Genomic DNA, 22,647 nt, shown 5'->3' on the forward strand with positions numbered 1-22,647 from the left:
ATGATGCTGCCGGTGTTTACTTCATGCATGTATTACATATGAGTTGTTTAAACTTCAAACCCACTAACCCGTCTGTTTTACCTGCTCCATCCGTCCACACAGTTATTTTAGGTTGTGCGAATGCTGTCACTCCATGCCTTCAGCTTCCCCTTCCTTCACTGTCATGTTTGTGAACCGATAGCTGTGTTGTTTTGTGTTCAGCGCTGGAGTGAGTGTGGCCCCGGGCCCCGGGCCCTCCTGTTGAGGTCTTCTTCTTCTTCATCACTTTAAGCAGTCGTCTGAGGATGTGTCTGCTTTGTTTATCATTCACTGCTCTCCATGCCTGGTATTTGTCATTTTTTTGTTTTTGTTTTTTGCATGCCCTTTATTTAGAAATATGTTCTCATATATAATTATTCATACTTTTTAAGATGCTTAGGCTGACATTAACACTTTCTGTTGTTTGTTATTGTGGATAATAATGTCCTGCATGCTTTTTTTTATCATGATTTTTATTTATTTAACACTTCATGAACTCACTTCACATATTTGTCTTCACACTTCATCTAAAAACATAAATATAATGGGTTTTGAAAAGGAATGTCCAGATCATATTTGCCCCCCCCCCCCCCCCCCCCCCCGTTATGTTATTGTTATATTTTCATGATTTTTAAGCTAATTTCTTCTTTAATTATGATTACTGTATTGCAAAAATGTTTTTTTTTTAAATAATGTAATATAAAAATTGTAAATTGAAAATGTAAATACTGTAAAGGAAAAAATCCAATACTTCTGTTATGCAAAAACACTTTATCGTCATAGTAAAAAAAAAATGCTAATGAAAATAATTTTGGCCAAACAGTCATACTTCTTTACATTAAAATATTATTCACAGAAAATAATTAATATTAAAATAATTCACATTACAGTGTTACTTAGAATGAGAGCAGTGCCCTTAATTTAAAAAAAAAAAGATAAATGACTGTAAAATTTGTGTTAAATGACTAAATTGTAAGCTTCCTTTTTTAAGCAGCCTATACTTTCTTTTTACTTTCTTTAGATTGTTGGGTGAAATATGTCTCAGATGTGTTTTTGATAGTTTTAATGAGATCCATCTTGACATTTCGATTCACGTTCACCTGCTCAGGCATCAGTTTTACAGCGGCTTTATTTGAACTCTTCACTTTTATGATGTTTGCTTTGCTAATATTAAATCAACCTACACCCACAGTAGACTTTCCTCAATATGTCATCAACCAAGACTTACTTTATGTTTCCTCCCTCAATATTTAACTTGATATTTACATACGACATCCAGGAATAGTGTATACTGCATAGTATCCAACAAAGGGCACGTTATACTCCTCGATGTCTGCAGGACGGGGCAAACCCTGCTGTGTGTTTGCTCAGTTTCAGGTAGGAAGTGTGTAGGGGACGTCACTGAGGAGTGATGCCTGTTGAAAGTGGAAACAGCGCAGCCGCCCGTCAAGTTAAACAGAAGCGCAAGTCGCACAGCCTCTCCATTAGGAGGACCAACAGCACCGAGCAGGACAGACCAGGCATGCAGAGAGACATGCTGGAGGGACAGGTGGGCCGTTCTTTCTCTTCATTTCTTCAGTGTAAACTGTATGATCACGTATAGATTCAGGGTTTAAGTTTGTGCTTACGAACACTAGAGGATACTGTGTTGTTTGAGTGTGTGTTCGTCGTCAGGTGTACAGGCAAGAATGACACAAAGCAGGTTCTGTGACATTGTTTATGATTTTTCTTTTTTTTGAAAAACACCAAGACAGCTGGGATATGTAAGCATCCATATAAACACGTGTCATGTTGTGTTTGAATAATTTTCTATTGTTTTAGATTATAGAATGTTAGACATGTTCAGTCCCCAGGAAGCCAATGTTGATTGCTTAATGACTTATTATAGAAAAAAAAGTATATATGTATGTATGTATGTGTATGTATATGTATGTATGTATGTGTATATATATATATATATATAGAGAGAGAGATTTATTTCTCTCTCTCTCTCTCTCTCTCTCTCTCTCTCTCTCTCTCTCTCTCTCTCTCTCTCTCTCTCTCTCTCTCTCTCTCTCTCTCTCTCTCTCTCTCTCTCTCTCTCTCTCTCTGTGTGTGTGTGTATATGTGTGTAGATAGCTCAAAACCAGCTATTATAATGAAATGGAATTGGCCATAAAAAAATTATTCTAGGTTTTGATACACAGTTTATTAAAACATTGGAAACATTTACAACACATCTGCAAAACAAGCAACAATTTTAAAAATGAAAAAAGCTGAAATGAAACCTTTAACGGTTAAAATATTAAAATTATATCAGTTAATGCATTCATTTTGGTATCCCTTCTGAAAAACGAAATAACAAGAACTAAACTAAATTGAAAGTCCGATTGCAATTAAAATAGAAATAAAAACTAACTTGACAATTTGGAAGTGTAATTACATTGGATCAGTGTCTTTATTGAGAGGGATTCCAGTTTGGATGGATGGAAGTCAAAGTCCAAGTCACATCGATCTGGTGAACAAATGACACGAGTTAAGTATTTCTGTCAATAATTAATTCCGTCATTGTTTTGCTACTGTAAGGTATCCCTGGAATTTACATCCTATAACACACATCATTTGTCCTAAACCAGTCTGTTATTGACGCACATTTCTAACGCAAACATTACTGGAGTACGTCAGTGATAAGCTCGTAAATCACTAGAGGAATCATCAGCTCTCCCATTCAAATAAACTGTAAGAACTTACATGTTCTTAAAATGTTCTCTTTCTACATATTATGAAAGGAATGTTAAAGGTCCTGTTCTTCGTGATCCCATGTTTCAAACTTTAGTTAGTGTGTAATGTTGCTGTTAGAGTATAAATAATATCTGTAAAATTATAAAGCTCAAAGTTCAATGCCAAGCGAGATATTTTATTTAACAGAAGTCGCCTACATCGAACGGCCCGTTTGGACTACATCCCTCTACTTCCTTCTTTAATGACGTCACTAGAACCGTTTTTTGACTAAGCTCCGCCCACAGGAATGCTCCCTCAACTCTACCGAAATTCGTTTATGTACTTGCGCACTTTTTATAACTTACTGTGTTTACTCAGCTCTTTTTTCTGAAGTAAAACTGACGCTTCATCTTTTGTATGATGTACAATAAACTTTATTAAACTCATCAGTATATGTTTGATCATCATTCGGACCTGATCCGAAACAGCAGACTTGTAGGCTATTAATAAATAATGGATACATACAAGCAGATGACAAATACGTTATAATAACCGTACTTAAACTACTAAACTATACCTGTTCCATCTCTATACAGCACTCTGACTCTGTAGGCATTATTGTCCGACTCGAAATGAACACCGTTACTGAGAGTTTCTGATATTATCATCATTCCGTGAGGTGATATTGTCCTGAGAGACTGAGTGCGAGCTCATGAGGCTCCGCCCCCTGGGTCGTCCAGCAGCAGCTCATTTGCATTTAAAGGGCACACACTAAAACAGCGCGTTTTTCTAAGCCCCAAAAAATGACAATTTAAACATGCTGTAAAAAATGATCTGTTGGGTATTTTGAGCTGAAACTTCACATACACACTCTGGGGACATCAGAGACTTATTTTACATCTTGTGAAAAGGGGCATAATACGGGACCTTTAAAATTATTCATGGATGTTTCTTTAAAATGTTATTACTCATACTAAACATTATTCTCAATCTCAACGCAATACGTTTTATTCAACAAGCCAAGATGTGTTGAGAATAGTCAAGCTCATTTCAGACCTGAGACATGATGCCATTTGGTCGTCTGTTTTATTGATACTTAGTGGTGGGTATCAATGGTCTGTACTTTCTATGGTCTACAGCCTCATCCATTTTTAAAGAGCGGCCCACTCTGGGTTTCGATTGTTCCCTCTATTCCTCTGTGGGGTCATTTCTGATTGGCAGTCCCTACTGTAAACCGTTCACTGGATTTAGACTATACCGCCTTTCACCCTCTCAATGCTGTCATTATGTCCAGTTGCTATGGTGACCACAAGTTTAGGATTGAGTAGGTTTATAAGAATAGACGTCGAGCTGTTGTTTGTTAATTGCTGTTTCTCTCTCTCTCTCTCTCTCTCTCTCTCTCTCTCTCTCTCTCTCTCTCTCTCTCTCTCTCTCTCTCTCTCTCTCTCTCTCTCTCTCTCTCTCTCTCTCTCTCTCTCTCTCTCAGTACATGTGGTAATGACATAATGGAGAGCAGTTGACATAGCTTACACTGTGTTCTCACCGTTAAACTCTTGTGTTAACTTGACAGCTCACCTAGTTCTCCTGGAGTAGTTAATATGGACATAGCTAGTCTAAAAAACACAACAACAATGTTTGTTTGTGGATTCCTTTTCTTTGTGTAGCTTTAATCAGGCTGAAAGAGTTTACTTGGAACTTCTTATCGTTGATAATGGAGGTAAGTTGTTTTGGTAGATTAGTTATTTATTGAATAGAGATCTCTTTATTGTTTTTGCTTTTTTTCAGATTTCGTTAGAGATCTTTTTTGTCGGAACATCTTTAGTAATGTTTGTTTACTCTCTGTCTCAAACCTGGCTCGTTTAAAAAGAAATGATGCAGTCATTTTGACTGAGGACAGAAATGATCTGTACTGAGGCTTAAAAGCTTGTAGAACGGCAAGTTATTTAATGTAAAGTTTTAGAACACCATAATATTTTACGTACATTTTTAAATGTAAAGTTTTTGAACTGCAAGATATTTGATATCATCTTGAAGTTTACGTTAAAATATCTTGTTAATGTAAAACTTTACATCTATTTTAATGTAAACTTTTAGAACAGCAATAGTTTTGTAAACCTTTAAAACTGCAAAATATATTACATAAACATTTATAACAGCAAGATATTTTACGTAAAATCATAGATGTAAAGTTTTAAAACAGCAGGATGTTTAACATTAAGAATAGCAAGATATTTGATACAATTTTAGATTTAAAATTTCAGAACATCAAGAAATTTTACATTAACTTTTAGATGTAAAGTTTTAAAATATATTTTTTTAACAGACATTTAGAACAGCAATATATTTTACATTAACTTTTAGATGTAACGTTTCAGAACAGCTAGATATTTTAAACATTTCAATTTACAGTTTTTGAACAGATAGATATTTTACGTAAACTTTTAGATGTAAAATTTTTAAACAAGATATTAAACAAACATTTAAAATTTCAAGATTTTAAATTAACTTTTAGATGTAAAGTTTTTGAACAACATGCTATTTTATGTAAAGTTTTAGAACACTTAGATAGTTTAGAACATTTAGATGTAAGGATTTAGAACAGCAAGATATTTTTATGTAAACTGTCTTGTCTGAAAACTTTACTTTTATGTAAAGTATTGTCTTGAAGTTTACGGTAAAATATCTTGTTAACGTAAAATTTTGACACAAACTTTTAGAACAGCAATATTTTTATGTAAACCTTTAAGACAACTAAATATATTTACATTTACAATAGAAATATTTAGATGTAAAGTTTTAGACAAGCAAGACATTTTATGTAAAGTTTATTTGTAGATCTATGCTTTTTTTTTAATTTTCTCCTGAAAATATCCTGTTATCAAGATCCCCTCGATCCCCCCCCCCCTTGTTGTAGTAGTTTATTTTAATTTTTTAGCATAGATAGAATGTACGGACCCAAGTAAAACGAACAGTGCAGATGTCATAGAAACGCATTTCTCATTAGTTGTCACTGAAGTTTGAAGGTGTTTTGAAGATGCAATCTCTGAGTATTTGCAATATGGTTTATTTGATTCAATTTCTAGGACTCCAAGTTGCCGATGGCCTTAAGGAGCAACTTACTAGATCTGTTTGGACAGATTGAACGGGAGTTTGAAAATCTCTACATTGAAAACTTGGAATGTGAGTATTAAGCAAATAGCTTTCATCATATTTAACATCCTTTTTGCTGGACTGGACATTGTTTACATGACTTATTCTTAATGTTATGGTGACAACACAATCTCAACACATTTATCTGAGATGTTAACTAAGCGACTTTCACACTTACAAGATCTGAATCCTTAATTGTTATCTGTATTACAATTTATATATATATCTTTATCAGCTTTCAGGAATACTTGATTCTAGTCTCAGTATTCTTTTGTTTGATTGCAGTTGACCTTTGTTGTGTCACCCTGCGGTCACTTTCTTGTCAAATCAATATTTCACATCCATTTATTTACTTATCTAGAAAGTCTTTTTTTTGTAATAACTAGCTGAAAGTACATTATCTTTATATTGTGTGTAAATGTGACAAGATCAGTGTTTTGTTTAGTAAGCGCTCATGTTATCGTAACCTGTTTTTGTGCAGTGCGAAGAGAGATTGAATCCCTAAACGAACGTTTGGCTGGAGAAGGACAGACAGTCGATGGCGGTGATCTGAGCAAAGGAGCCTTGAAAACAAAAGGTACATGCGAAACAAAACTGACAATCATCTATTGTTTAACTTCTGCATTCATAATATCAGATCATTGAACAAGCTTTTGAATAAATAATAACGCTGTCTTTTGATGGTTCAGAGAGAATAATTTGCCTAAAGCTGTGTCCTTGCATGATGTTTTAACTCCAATTTGCTATTCAATTATCAAAAGATCTACATGGTCAAATGTTTGTAGACACTCTCTTCTAATGAAGGGGTTTGGCTTTTTCAGCTACACCCATTACTAACAGGAGCATAAAATCATACCGCCATATAATCTCCGTAGACAAACATTTACAGTAGAATGGGGCCCTTTTTTGTTTCAGCTTGACAATGTTTTGGTACAAAAAAACGAGGTCCATAAAGAATAGTTTTTTTTTTTTAAGTTTGTCTGGTGTGGAAGAACTTAACTCTGCTCACTGAGCTGAGAGACCTATATTAAATGAAAATTGAAAACTAACAACTAATATTGTAACAAATAATTCATCTTTTTCATATTTCATTCATAATCTTATAATTTCTTGCGCACAGCTAGTCACAGCACAAGTCAACTGTCCCAAAAGCTGAAGACCACATACAAGGCCTCCACGAGCAAGGTATGATTGTATCTATGGGGTTATCGCTCACATTTTGCACATTCTGAATAAAATTGTTACTGTGGGTCGAGCTCAGAATATTTCTCTGTGAACCTCACTAATCTCTATAACAAGACTCAACGTCTCAGTGCAAAGTTCTGCTCTTTCTAGCCGGCTTACAGAGTTTCCTGCTTAACATATGTAGATACTTTAGAATTGAACGGTTGTCGCAATACCAGTGAAATCTGTCAACTTCACAGCAAAGGTTGAAAATCCATTATTGCCATTTAGTTTCCATAATTATTAAGGAACATGAACGGCATCTACCATAATGGCATATAACTATTTAGTAAATTCATCACATGGTGTGTTCTGACACAGTTGAACAACTGGTATCGTTACATCTGTTCAATTTTGGTATTGATTTGTGACATCTCTATATATGAAGCTGTTTTTGGTGGTTGTGTACGTGTCTATATTTAGTCTCTGTGTTGAATTGTGAATGAAGTGGTTCTGTGCTGAAATGCATTTTAGTAATGCCGAGTTGTGCTCTGTTTGTTAAGATCCTGGTTTCTTTCAAGTACACAAACTACATATTTCACGGAGTTACATACCAGTTTATCAATAGTATAGGGGTACAAAACGTGCCATGCATTGATCTGACATAGAAAGTTCAATACATCAGTTATGGAATTTCATGATCTATTCTGATATGCAATAACACCCAGTTTTTTACACATTCCTTTATTATCTAAAATACGATTCTCGACTTTTCAGACTTCCGACACATTTCCGATTATACTCCGTTAATAATAATTCTGAATTGGACTAGAAATTTTTGTTTTCATGTTTCATCACATATTTTAATACCAAATCATAATGAAATCAAATTCACTCACACAATATTAACTAGTATCTGTGTACACTGGTTTGCTTATCAGCATCTCATTTTTTTTAAATTTTTTTTTTTGCTGTGTAGTTACTATTTTAAATGTTTACACCACTAATATTTTGTGATCTTACCCAAATGGCTGTTGGAAATGAAGTCAGTTAGGCATTTAGAAAGCTCATGTTTTCAAATGTCATGTTTTCTCTCAGCTTATTGGAAGCAAGCACCTTGTTTACCTGTAGACTCTTGAATATAGAGCTGAATGGTGCTGATTCAAATTTAAAATCATCTTTTTAACGTTTTGATCCTCAGATTACAATTGTTCTTTTCTCTCGGTTTCACTGATGTAGCGCTCAAATTCTTTCCCGGGGAAAGTAGGTGGACCTCGCAACTTCAATGTAGGAAACTGGGAGTTATGGGGTGGAGACTCATGGGTAATTAATTCCTCAGTGTGCCAAAATGCATGAACTATCCAACAGTTGGGGGTCATAACCCAATAACAACAAGCCATCAACCTGTGCTTATCTGGCTAACTCTAACACTAATTCAGCATTATACGACACGTTAAGACGATGTCTTGTAAATATCAAAATATTTCTTGAGTATCAAGAAATCTCGCTTATGGATGTTCTGAATAGTTGGCTTGGCTTGGAAACCTTTGATTGACGTTGATGTTCTTAACTGCCAGCAAATCTTACCCCATTCAAGCATTTGGCCAGAGCAAATCGAAATCTTGAATTGGTTCATGATGAAAAAAGCCAATCAGAAATGTTCTGTGACCAATAGGAATTTTGCGTACAAGCCAAAATAATAATAATTGCCATGGCTAAATATCTTGATGGTGTCCTGGGCCAGATGTGCTGGCTGGGAGAGAACCATAACAGCTGGCTAAATCTAACAAAGATATTACCGTATTCTGGCTTTGAAGAGTTTAGACGGCTCAATTTTTCTCGTTTCTTTTTTCTTTTTTCGTTTTTATTCTAACAAACTGGCAGCAATTTAATAAACTCTGTAATTAAATTCACACTTTATAACATTAAAAAGTTGATCCCCCTGCTGAGTAGTTCTGTAATGTGGTATCCCTCATACAAACCCTTCTCTTCAAAAACACTAGACACGGCAGAAGAGAAACCCCCAACAGCTCTTCCCCCCGTCACAGGGAACATTAGCTGATGTTTCTTGTTTAGTCAGTGTTGAAAATGCTCTCTTGTTTTCAGGCTGTGCATAGTGTATTTTTACTCTGTTCTGCTTTTGTAACGCCATAAAAAGGATTGAAAATGTTAAATAATAATTGGTTAAAATTAGAACTTGATTCACTCAATAAAAATCAGCTGTATGTTGAAGCTGAGATCTATGGACAAGGCTCAAAACAAGAAAAAAAAGTGTCAAGTAGCAATAATATTTATTTTCTATACATTTTATTACATACCTGTTTATTGTTTTATGAATAATAATACTTGTGTTCTTTAAAAAATGATCTTTTCATTGAAATGCTTTGTTTTTTATTGTATTTTTTGTTCAGCTATGTAATTAACTATTAAATTGTAAATTACACATCACAGCCTTACATAAAACAAAGTTTGTTATATAGTATATTGTTAAGATAATATTTTTTAACTTGACAGCAACAGACTGCAAATACTTTTGGTGTTTTGACGTTTTTTTTTTTTTTTTGTTCAAATTAAATCATAAAATTGCAAATGGATGCATTACTAATGTAGTTATGAGTAAGTGCCCTCTTGTGGGTACTTCAGGTTTCCTGTAACTTTTAAGTATATTGTACATGAGTATTCATGATTTTAAGATTGTCTTTGAACATGAGGAGCTTGGTCAGTTACTATAACATATTGTTTTCTAATATTAAAGAGCATTTTCACCTTTCTGAGATGAGGGCTCATTGTGCTTGCCGTGTTTGCTCTTACCTTCAGTGAAATTTCGAGCTTAGCAGTGCTTATTAGTAGTTAGGCTGCATATTGACATGCTTGCATACTTTCCTCAGTCCATTGCTTTATAGGCTCTGTTTACACCTGGTATTAAGATGTGTTTTGGTCGATCGGATCACAAGTAGATGAGGGAGACGCATACCCGTTTACACCTGGTGTTTTAATCCGTCTCTTTTGTCCACTTTCAACCACTTCTGTCCTGATTTCTTCGAGGGGAGGGTCTATGGGCGGGGAAATGTATGGGTTTTTTCAGATCTTTCGATCTAATGGACAATATAAGCTTGCAAAATTTACATATGAACGTGACCGGAGACGACAGAAGCGCACAGAGCTGCAGCTTTTGATTCTGCTCTGACAGAAATCAGGAATGGTGAGAGAACATTGTGCTTGGTACATTTCAGCCGACAAAGTTTATATCCCGTCTGGCTAGCGCGCTTCCCATAATGTTTACGCATTAGGTCAGTATGCGGAGAGTTAATGGTCTTTTGTGGCGGTTCGAACGCATTCGACCACATGAGCGTTTACACTACGAAAGCAATCCGGTCGAATGCGTTTTCGACAACCTCTGGAAGTGGTTGAAAGTGGACAAGCTCAAAAGGTTTTAGACCACGTTTACCCCTGTATTTAACGTCGTCCACTTGTGATCCGATCGACCAAAACGCATCTTAATACCTGGTGTAAACAGGACCATAGAAGTCATTTGCTTCCTGTGATGCCAAAACATTTGTTAAAGTTAGGACAATGTACCTCAATACTTCTTTATTCTGAACATCGCCTTTTACAAACACTATTAGGGATGCACTGATATAGAAACGTTGGCCGATACCAACTTTTATGATTTTATCTTATGACTGCTGGCCAGTATTATAATCTAAACTGTTTAACTTGGATCATATTACTGTTGAAAAAAGAAAATGAGAATTTTTAGTATTTGATATGCTTCACATTATAAAAAACGATAGTGTATGTACGACATGAAATGGTCACTGATATATCATGCATCCCTAAATATTACAGCATTTTTTTTTTTTTTTTTAAATATATGTGAAACTAACTTTGTTGTTGTCATCACTGTAGGTATCAAGAAAAGATTACTTTTTACTTACGAGACTAGTTACAGATGTACAATATTTTACAATTTACAGTTGTGCAACTATTTTGATGTTTTTCAGAAGGGGCAATTTTATTAATTTAAGTCAAGTATAGATCCTGTTAAAATATCTAAATACCAAATGATCTGCAAAATTTTAATTAGTGATATAATGATATACACTACCCTTCAAAAGTTTGGGGTCAGTAAGATTTATTTTTTCTTCTTTCTTTTATCAATCAAGGATGCAATAAAGTTAGGCTAGGCAAAACCTCCCCAAAAAACTCTTTGTTATACTGGTTGAAGCTCTTTACATCCTGATAGCAATCAATAATAGACGTGACATCACACGTCATCAGCGCGTTCTGCAAGGCTATGCAGAGCTGTAGACAGACGTCAGTCACAGAGCGCCACAAACAAACAGCAGCCGCCTTTTACAGATCCTCCTAAAGCTAGATTGCTATTGCTTGCCTTTCCGAAACTGCCTACCCTACCTTTAAATAAATCGAAATTGATAGTAAAGGCCTTTGTAATGTTTCAAATGATTTCTGTTTCAAATAAATGCTTTGTTCAACAACTTGAAAATATATCATGGTTTCCACAAAAAAACTAATTAGCACAGCGGTTTTCGACATTGATAAGAAGGCCTTTTTTTAGCACCACATATTAGATTTCTGAAGGATCACGTGACACTGAATTACATACACATTAAATATATTCAAATAGAAAACAGAATTTTAAATTGTAATTTACAAAAAATGCTGGCGAGCATAACAACCTGATAAAATCATCTCACGTTATCTTGCAGACCCCAAACTTTTGAACGGTAGTGAATCAACCGGGACAATATTTGGGTCCTTTTTTTTTAAAGTTCTAAAACACAACTGTGGATTAAAGTAGTTCACCAGGAAAGGTTGTGTGTTACAGCGATTGTACCACATTTTCTGTTATTGAAGATCTTTGAGTGAATTTTAAAGGAACACTCCACCGTTTTTTTAAATAGGGCTTATTCACATTCTTTCCTACATTTAGATAGGTGGGTAAATGCATTTTTGTCTCAGTGCATGCATTGTTTTAGTTTGACAGGATCGGCGCTAGCTTAGCTTAGCACAATGAATGGAATCCTTTGTTGCCAGCTAGCATGGCCTGAGTAAAAGTGATCAAAAAAAAAAAAAAAAACCCACGTAATTACTTCTTGTGGCCTGCGTATTCACAACGAGTACAAATAGCGATGCAGATTAACACTAGGCGATTTCTTAGGCAGATATTGACTTGGGACTATATTAGGGGGAAGCACAGGCGAAGCACGGCTACTTAGGCGAAGCACTGCTACTTGGGCGCAGACATATCACGCAACACATGAAATGTTTTTTTTTTTTTTTTTGATCACTTTTACTCAGGACATGCTAGCTGGCAACAAAGGATTCCATTCATTGTGCTAAGCTAAGCTAGCGCCGACCCTGTCAAACTAAAACAATGCATGCACTGAGACAAAAATGCATTTACCCACCTATCTAAATGTATGAAAGAATGTGAATAAGCCCTATTTCAAAAAACGGTAGAGTGTTCCTTTAAGTAAATATTGTATAAAATAGTTGTTTGTGTAATTTCAGCAATTTTGTAAATGTGTAATTTACTGCCATTATGCATTGGCTACATAGCAGCCAATGACCAACTTGCTCTCTTTTAGCTCAGCTTCTTTCCTTTTCAGATATGATCCATATATTTAGATGTATGATTTTCTAAATTTATGTACATTCGTTTGTATTTTTAATTAATTTAGTTGACTTTGTTTTGTAAGCTTATATTTTAACAGTATTGATGGCTGTTATTTTATGTTTGTTTGTTTGGGTGTTTTAATTTGAACTTTCCCATTTCAGAAGTATTGACTACGCTCTCCTTTCATAGACCTTGATCTTGTGTGAGAGACTGTATGACTGAATGCAGTGTGTTCACACAATCCAGCTGTAACCACATGACGTGTGTTATACGTGTAGAGATGTTATAGTGATGTATGGTTTGAGTATATCCCATGCTTCTGCGCTGCTTACTGTTGCTCTGTAGTTAGATCTGTGTGTGTGTGTGTGTGTGAGAGAGAACTTTTGATCAAATGCTCACTCTCCTCTCCGTCCCTCAGATTGTGTCCAGTTTCAAAGCCACCACATCTCGTGCAGTGTGTCAGCTGGTTAAGGAGTATGTGGGACACCGGGATGGGATATGGGACCTGGCCGTGACTCGGGTTACGCCGCTGGTTTTAGGCACAGCTTCAGCAGGTAAAACTGCCACAACCACACTTGCCTTGCACATTATTTTTTAATTCAGGTAACACTTTTTTTCTTTTGTCCTGTCCAGATTGAATAAAAATCAGGGATATTTTTGAACAGTGGAAAAAGAACTGTGTAATAAATATGGCATGATGAATTAAGCATTAATAATTGTAGTTAATTTTATTTCTATTTAACTATACTTAATTCTTTTTTTGTTATTTTATGTTTATTTTGATCATTCGAGTACAGTCATAGAGTATATTTCAGTTTACATATAGTGCTCAATGCAATCACAAAGTGTCTTTACAAATACAGATATGTACAGTTACCTAATGTGTTTTAAATATAAATTGTACTCTAGATTTTTTTTCCCCTTTTTTACAAAAAAAAAGAAAGAAAAAAAAGAAAAAGTTAAATAAAACAAATTAAATAAGGGCAAAAAAGAAAAAAAAGAGGGGTAACTATATAAATCCAGGGAGAGAACATGTGTCCTAGTTGGATTCCATCCTTAATAACCTCATATGACTTATTATTATAATCTCAAATGGCTTATGTGAATTATTATTATATAAACGTATATTATTAACATATACATTATATATTAATCTTCATCTATTTAAGTATAGCAGCAAAATCTGACCTCCTTTCTGATACATATTCAACCCATTTCCTCCAACATCTTTCTTCAAATTAACAAAAAAAGTGATCTTTTCCATCATATAAATCTCTATGGTCACATCTATTAATTATACGTAATTCTATTGCTATTTTAAATACCAAAAACATAATACAAAGTTCTGTCATGACATGCATTAATCAAGCTCAAGTATTCATCCCTGTTAGCCAAGTTAAAGGTGTCCTATCGTCCGGTTTTACATGTTCACCTTTCTTTAGTGTGAAATGTTGCTGTTTGAGCATGAAAAATGTCTACAAAGTTACAAAAACGCCTCCATTGTAGTCTTGCGTTTTCTCAACACCTCACAATATTCCTTATTTAAATAATTCCCATGCACAAAATAAAGAAGCGAGGCCTGGTTGAGTTAGTTAGTAGTGTGTTGAAACTCACAGTTCTGGTAAGGGGCGGGACATTTCCCAAAACACACTTGAAGTGGTTGACTAATCACAACACACTGGTCCAGCTGACCAATCAGAGCACAGTGTGCTTTTCAGAAGGAGGGGCTTAATAGAGACCGGAACTAAACAGAGCGTTACTGACAGACTGGGCGGAGAGGAGCTGCAACAATGTCAAATATGGGAAAACTTTAACATTTAACATTTTAACATAAGCATGAACATATATTCTAGTAGAGTCCAAAAATAAATCAAATCAACACTATCTAGTCTATCAGTAACTGTAAATTACCATTCAGAGTAGATAGCCCCTACTAAGTGGCAGATTAATTTAGGTGAAAGTTTGATCCTGGTTACTTATTCTGACTTAAAAAAAGAATAATATATAATGTTTATTGCTGATAAAATTACAAGTTTTAAATTTTATTTAGACATGCCCCAAATTCTGCTACTGGGTTTGCTGAATTGCAGGCCTTGTGCAAAATAAAATGGCTGATACAATACCGCTAAAAAGTTTGTCGTCTAAGATTTAAAAAATTTTTTTTTTTTTTTTAAAGAAGTCTCTTATGCTCACCAAGCCTGTATTTTATTTGATCAAAAATACAGTTAAAACAGTCATATTATAAAACCATCCTGTCATTCACTATTCTTTAGATCACTGTTCCATGCTGTGGAGTATCGAGACGGGGAAGTGCCTGTTGAAGTATGCCGGCCACGCTGGGTCAGGTGCGAAACTCTTTTCACAGTACGCTTATGTGTCACGATCTGTAACACTTGGGAAAGTGTTGATTTTGTGGACTTTTGTTTGGAGATTAGTATCGTAAGAGTTTATATGCTGTGGGTTTGGTTAGTGTTAACTGTGTTTTATTGAGTCTAATGAATGTTTGTTATATTTTTTTTCTTGCAGTCAACTCCATTAAGTTTCACCCCACAGAGCAGATGGCACTTACAGGTATACATCAACACATTCAGTGCTTTGTGCTTTCATTTCCTTTATTGAAAAGTAAAAAACTTTTCTTTTTTTTTTTCAAGCGTGAGGCCAAGAAGTACAAATAACATCAAAATTACAATATCACCCACAATACAATACAACACCACCAGGAATCACAGCAACAATTTACCAGGGGATAAAACACAAGTCTTTTAAAAGTACTTTAAATTTGGTAAAATTTTACAATAAGGTTTCATTAGTTAACAAAGAACAGTACTTTACAACATTTATTAATCTTAATGTAAATATTAGCATTTATTACTACATTTTTGTTAACATTAGATAATTCACTGTGAGGTGAACATGAACATTTTTATTAACTAACATTAATAAATGTTGTAAGAATATATTCCTCATTGCTAGTTCATGTTAGTTAATGCATTAACTAATGTTGTTAACCAATGAGACCTTTATTGTAGTGTTTTGCGTTAGCATGAAGCTCCAGTTTCACAATACATGAATTACACCCATGAATAACAGTAAAATGCTGCAAATAATTTTTTTCTCGCGCTTGAAATATGATTTGCATCTTTACAAAGCATACATTTTATTTATGCTTACAATTTTATGTACACTTCCACAAATCTGTATGGCATAATTCTATCTTCATATGAGGGCTCGTCCGGGATTTAAACCAGGGACCGGGAATCAAACTCCCATTCATTTATCATGTGACTGGAGGCTGTGTTGCCTTTTAATATTTATTTTTCCATAAGACTGATATATTTTTTCATCTCTATTTGTATCTCTCCCCACACCTGTCGGATGCTTTTAAATGTGATTTGATAGATGACTGTCCTTTTTTTTTATACAATGTTCCATCTGTGTTTGCTTTGTCTGTTTCCTGACAGCGTCCGGGGACCAGACGGCTCACATCTGGCGTTACATGGTACAGCTGCCACTTCCCCAGCCCCCAGCAGACATCAGCGTGAGTGTTAAAACACACACCGTCAGAATTCTGCCTCCTTTTTGTGGAATAATGCTCCTCTAGAGCTGCCTCAACATGAATGCTGAAATCAATATCATTTATCTGCAATTTTTGTGCACCATTTATTCATGCACTAGCATGGTATTCGAAAGACAAAAAACGTAATATTTCAAGAAAAAATTATAATTTGCTCCACCTCTGAAACCTCATCCAACATTTTTTTTCCCCCACACTGAATATTCTTTTGGAAATATGCCACAATTAGGGAGTAAAATAGGTAACGAATACTGTTTCATGTTGACTGTTGTTTTTCCTCAAGAATTACCCTGTTATTTCTTAGTTTTGTGTACTTAAATCTACACTATGTATCTTTTTTTGATAAAGAAATAACAATGTTATTAATAAGAGAGTGCAAAAACTGTATCTTCCAAACCATGTCTTTACTTTAACCAAATACACTCTGATAAACCTATAATAATGATTTATGTTTTAGAGCTGTTTGGACGGACTTTGTGAAAAATTGCATGCATGCGTCATGTTATTTTAATATCTCTGTGATACTAAGGGGCCGTTTACACAACATCGTTTTCAAAAAAAAAAAAAAAAGTAAAACTTTTTATGCATTTTGGCTGTTCGTTTATACGACAACGGCGTTTTGGGGGCCAGAAAAGGCAAACTTTTGAAAATGGGTTTCAAAGTGAATGTTTTTGAAAATGATACCGTTATGCAACTTTTGACTTTGAAGTCTGACTGTGTAAACTACAAAAACGCAAATTTGTGAAAACGGTGACGTCATGCACATTTATTACGTGTTCAGTCAATAGGCACGTAGTGTTTCCTGACAAAGTGACATCGCCACCTACTGGCCTGGCAGCAGAATACAGCGTTTTTAGTCGTTTTCGCGGATCCGTGTGAACGGATATTGTTTTGACAACATTGTTGTATGTACACGAACTACGCAAAGAAAAAACTTTTCTGTTTTTAGTTGTTAAGGAAACGTACCCTAAATGATTTTTACATTTTTAATTTTATAGTTTTAGTAAGTTTGTTTTTGTAATTTTTTTTAAAATGTCTATATAGTTTGTATTAATTTATTTTATTTAGTTAACGTTTACTTAAAAATATTTACTTTAACTATTTTTTTTATGGTTTTATTTACTGTAATAGTCCTGACACAGAGAAAAGCAGCTCCTATCGTGAAGCTGAATGTTTGTTGTCACAGTGAACAAGACAAGAATGACCATGATCATTCAAAACAGCAAAACTAATGCAAAACGCATGCAGGGTTATATATTAGGTTTTTAACCACTAGAAGTTGCAATGTGTACTGTAGCTTCAGTAATTGTACAAATGTGTACAAATGTTCAGTAATTATGGCTGCAATCACATTTTATTGTTTGTATTTACTAATCAAAGTCAGAATAAGTTTTAAATCCATTCTTTTCTTCAACATGCCTGTGTGTTGACTCTTCTTTGCTCTCTGAACTAGGCCTCGCTGGACGATGACGTGGACTTCTCTGATAAAGACGAGGCCGACGGGGAGGCGGAAGGGCCCAATGAATGTCCCACCATCCGTGTCGCAACGACGACCTTGAAGAGCCACCAGGGGGTGGTGATAGCAGCGGATTGGCTGGTGGGAGGAAAGCAGGTGGTCACTGCCTCCTGGGATCGAGCCGCTAACCTCTATGATGTAGAAACCTCTGAGCTGGTGCACACCCTCACAGGTGAACATGGCAGTGCTCGTGTGTTTCCTTTGCCAGGGTTTTAGGGTCATACGCCTCTGTTTTACACGTGTGTGTGTGTTTGCAGGTCACGATCAAGAGTTGACCCACTGCTGTACTCATCCCACCCAACGTCTGGTGGTGACTTCATCCAGGGACACCACCTTCCGCCTGTGGGACTTCAGAGATCCCTCCATCCACTCTGTGAACGTCTTCCAAGGCCACACCGAGTAAGTCACATGACCTCTCTTCTTACATTCTTACATGTAGACGTTTGACTGTCTACACACAGGGTACAAATGAACACTTGCCAAGCGCCAAATGAGAGTAAAAATGAAATCATTGTTATAAAAGAAGCTCTTGACTGTCGGCCACTTACTGTCTCACTATCTAACTTACTATCTGACATTTTTCTAGGAAGCCAAAAGACCTTGTTGTCATGACTCGGTGATCAACCCACACACACTCACACTGCACACACACACACTATCTCTCCGTGACTCCGTGTGGAGAGACTTTTTAACGTTGTGTCACCAAAGAGAGAATATAAAGAACAAACTCAATATAGGTCTCGACGGTTTAGTGCCTGGTTACTTTTATAGCGAGAGACTATAAGTGATTTTGAAAGTGACTTGACTAAATAACTTTAATATTTAATTTAATATAGATTTGTTATAGGGACAAGAAAATATGAAAATACGTTTTCATGACTAGTAAGAAATAGTTACGGCTGATAAATATCAGTGTCGTTGTTTTTAACTAAAACTATTAAAAATCATTTTTGTTCATTTAAATAAAGCTGATGTAAAATATAAATATTAGATTAAAAAGTTAAACTTAATAAACATATGAAAATTACTCATAAACTAAGTTTATGTTGAGGTACTTACATTTCTAAAGTGGAATAAAAATAAACTAATGCTAAATAGAAATATATTTTTTTTAAATGACTGAAACAAACTAAAATTAAAATGAAAACTGACAAAAATAAAAAAGGTTAATTCAAAATCTGTAAAATAACGATAAATATTCTCAGTATTTATTGTCAATTCATTCTGAAGAAAAAGTCTCAAAAGTAGTAGTTATGATATAAGGGTTTTGCGAGAGTGTTGCTGTGTAGATGTTAAGGTATTCCGAGTCTCATCCCAATCTATGGCTTTCTTTCCTCCCTGGAAAACTAAAGAAAAGAAGCCAAATTCTAGACATTAATATGTCATTTATGAAGGTTTATAGATTACATCATAGGCATTAATTGAAAAATTGTATGAAATATCATCCTAAATGTCTCTGTTGTTTTTGTTCCCTCTCTCTGACCACTAGATGGCAGTGCATGCACAGCATTTACAGGAACACTTCAGTATTTCATTCACATCAATTTCCTCAAAACCGAGTAAAAGCAAACCCTTTGCTGTCTTGCTCTATATCATTTATTTCCAGCGTTCCTGTTCAATCCCTTTGCTGTGTAAAGCGTGTCACCAGCTGCAGTGCGAGTGAAGTCAGTTGTGGTGGTTATTGCTGGTTAAGGCAGGAATGAGGAGGCGCTGCAGTCTTTGATTACCGGGGATTACACGCCGCTCATTATGTTCAGCCCAACATGTATAATTCCGTCAGATCCCAGCGTAATGCTCTCAAATAGACAATCAGCGTAATGAGATTATCCGGCGTACTGCTGCACGCTTCCCACTGTCAGCCCCTCCGTGCAAAGTCAATTACTGTCCGTCACTCTCGTCCACGCTGACCGAGGCTCTCTGAGAGCGCCACTCGCCTCCGAGTGTTCATGTGTGGATCGTCTGTGACCGCTCGCTATTCATTCAGCTCATTCATCACTCTCAGGGGTCATGTTTAATTGATAATGTATCAGAGGCTGTGCTATAAAGGGATTACGCGCAATACACAACTGGACCTGTTCACAATACTGCTTTATAAAATGGTTATTACATAATAATAGTAATAATATTAAAGGGGGATGGTTTTGTTAAAATACTCTCTTAAATATCATTTTTTAAACTTTAGGGGTTGAGTTTTATTAGAATTAATTAATTTTTATTTTATTTAATATTTTTTAACGTTCCTTTTTTTTTTTCTTTTTTTTTTTTACCATGCCTTGAATTCACGAATATCTTTTAGTATTTTAGTATTATTGTCATCTCAAAATAAGAAAATGTATAGAAATATTAATTGATACATTTTTTTAAAAACTGAAATGATCTAAACAAAGAACAATAAACCATTTCAATATTTATTATGTGAAAAATGTTTTTTTCTAGCCTACAAAAGTATGAGAGTCCACTGTTTTATTCCAGAAATGTATAAATCAATGCACACCCAAAAAGTTATAAGTGTGTTAGATAAAACTGTTATAAAGACAAAAAGAAAAATATCCCACACACTATCATAGCTTGTAAAAAGCTTCTTTTGTTGTTGTGGTTGATAAATGCTGCTTAATAAGAAGGTTTGAATGTGTTTTACAATCCATGATAGTGTACATGATTTTCTTATTGCATTTTATTTATTTATTTATTTAACCTTTATTTAACCAGGAAGTCCCTTGAGACAGAATCTCTTTTCCGAGGGAGACCTGGCCAAGACGGCACACCAGTTACAATTTAAATACAAATACAACATAGTCAAAACAACCGAACAAGCATCACATAAAAAGGAACAGGTCACATATGGCAGTCAAATTTTTGAATTATATGGCATTTTGACATGGTCTTAAATTCGTTTAATGGGACTAAATCATTTAGATGTAGCAAGTTTTGCAAATTATTCCAAGACCATGGCGCAAAGTAAGAGAAGGCTTTCTTCCCCAGCTCAGTAAAAACCCATTTTCTCTTGTTTTTGTTTGAATTTTTTTACATTAAGGGTATTTGGACATGTTGTAGAAATTAAGGAGCTCCTAATGGGACATGGGGAAGGACAAAATATGAGATTATTTGGCAATGTAAATGTAAAAAAGATTTTTTGCATTTGCTCACAAAACCTTAGTGTTCTTAAGTGTAACTAGCAACTAGATTCTGTTTACACTGAGTGAAAACAGTGTATTTATATATGCTTTTTACACTAAGTACAAATATCAATAGATTATATTTACACAAAGTCAAAATGGCAGTATTTTCTTTGCAATAAGTGTAAATAGTAGTAAGTAAATAGTGGCAGATACTATTTGTACCCCAGTGTTGTTGTACATTAAATGGTATGAAATAATAACATAGTGTAAATGATTATATGTATTAAAATGATGGTAACGCTTTACAATAAGTGTTAATTCACTGTGCATTAACTAATGTTAACAAATACAACCGTTGATTTTAATAATGTATCAGTAAATGTTGAAAATTAATATTAACTAAGATTAATAAATGCTGTAGAAGTATTGTTTATTCTTAGTTCATGTTAGCTAAGGGAGTTAGCCTAACTAATGAACCTTATTAAATGGATGCTTCCTTATTGGGACAATAAAGCCCTGCCTACTCCAACCCTAACCGATAAACACTTTAATGTTAAACACACGTTAGACACTTAATTTCCACTATATTTGTATATTTTTTTATTGAAAATAAATGCCTTTCCGATCAGATATGTGATGGGAAAAGGGAATAGAGCGAGTTCAGTTTCGGTTTCACACTTGGGTCGATTTGCGTACATTTTCTGCCACTCCTTACCCTAAAACTATTGCTAACTATTGCAATCAATTTTCTTCCATGATTTTGTCTGGCCCAATCAGACGTCAGTGGGTGGAGTTAGTGTAAATAGCCTCTGCCAACCAGGTGGGGTATTTGCTCTTAGTGTACATAGACACTCCAAGAGAAGAAAACTTTTCTTTTTAAAGGAACAGTTTTTAAATACTTGATACTTTTGACACCGCTTTGGTTATGAAAGTGACGAGCACAGTGTAAATTAAATAAACGTGAGTGTTCCCTAACAATAAAACACCAAAAATCACGAGGGGTAACACATTTTTCCGCTGGCGTCTCGTAGTTGAACTTGTTATACGTGAAGAGCTTTGTACATGTGAGTCGGGCATCAGATTGATTCGAGCGCTGTCAGGTTACACAGGAGTTGATGAGACGCAGCTAATTATGTTGGGCCGCTGAATTCACTCGTCACTGAGCCCTGAGCAACACTCAACACAGACACAAGTCCACACTTTCACACCTGTGCTGCAGTTTTCCCATGATTTCCCCTTGTGTAATCAGACGTTGGAGTGGCAAAATAAAGAAATGTGTGAAAAGTAGCTTTAGTGTTTTCAGCATCTACTAGGACTCTCTTCACACGAGCTTCATCTCCAGAGCAAGTTTGATTTAATTTAAAATTGTGACAGAAATATATTGCTATTGTGCAGTAGAATGCTCTTCTCAAAGTATTAATAATAATAATAGTAATAATACAGTTTATTAAACCAGTATTTAAGGAATATCATACTATTTTTCAGCAATTTAAGCAGTGAACGGGGCTTTGTTTGGCAAAAAATTAAAGGAATTGTTAAATTCCATTTAATTCCATTTTAAAGATGAATTAAATTGCCAATCATAAAACACAGAATCCAGAAAAATGAAACCGACAACACAAAATGTTTTGAAAAACAAAACGACAACAAAAAACATCACATTTCGCAGGGCACTATTATTGCAAAAAATATTAATACATTTTTAAATTGTTAAAGTTTTCATGAATTTAATTGATCCAAATTGATTTTCATTATTACAATTTAA

General features: G+C 34.9%; 1 protein-coding gene across 4 annotated transcripts in view; it reads left to right on the forward strand.

Annotated features, from left to right (window-relative positions):
* wdr37 (WD repeat domain 37) overlaps nucleotides 1-22,647 on the forward strand; it is a 40,960-nt gene that overhangs the window by 4,099 nt on the left and 14,214 nt on the right. Inside the window, exons 2-13 of one of the 4 annotated variants that reach the window (XM_084102445.1) lie at nucleotides 202-325; nucleotides 1,390-1,567; nucleotides 4,383-4,435; nucleotides 5,802-5,898; nucleotides 6,350-6,445; nucleotides 6,989-7,053; nucleotides 13,092-13,227; nucleotides 14,947-15,018; nucleotides 15,200-15,244; nucleotides 16,135-16,211; nucleotides 17,701-17,935; nucleotides 18,021-18,162. In XM_084102445.1, coding sequence (XP_083958571.1) covers nucleotides 4,430-4,435; nucleotides 5,802-5,898; nucleotides 6,350-6,445; nucleotides 6,989-7,053; nucleotides 13,092-13,227; nucleotides 14,947-15,018; nucleotides 15,200-15,244; nucleotides 16,135-16,211; nucleotides 17,701-17,935; nucleotides 18,021-18,162 — 971 coding nt within the window. In that variant the 5' untranslated portion in view covers nucleotides 202-325; nucleotides 1,390-1,567; nucleotides 4,383-4,429. The remainder of the gene's footprint in view (nucleotides 1-201; nucleotides 326-1,389; nucleotides 1,568-4,382; nucleotides 4,436-5,801; nucleotides 5,899-6,349; nucleotides 6,446-6,988; nucleotides 7,054-13,091; nucleotides 13,228-14,946; nucleotides 15,019-15,199; nucleotides 15,245-16,134; nucleotides 16,212-17,700; nucleotides 17,936-18,020; nucleotides 18,163-22,647) is intronic. The other 3 variants (XM_084102443.1, XM_084102444.1, XM_084102442.1) reach the window with 3 other exon arrangements.

The sequence above is a fragment of the Abramis brama genome, assembly GCF_963993115.1.
Source record: "Abramis brama genome assembly, chromosome: 24".
In the NCBI taxonomy this organism is placed as follows: Eukaryota; Metazoa; Chordata; class Actinopteri; order Cypriniformes; family Leuciscidae; genus Abramis; species Abramis brama.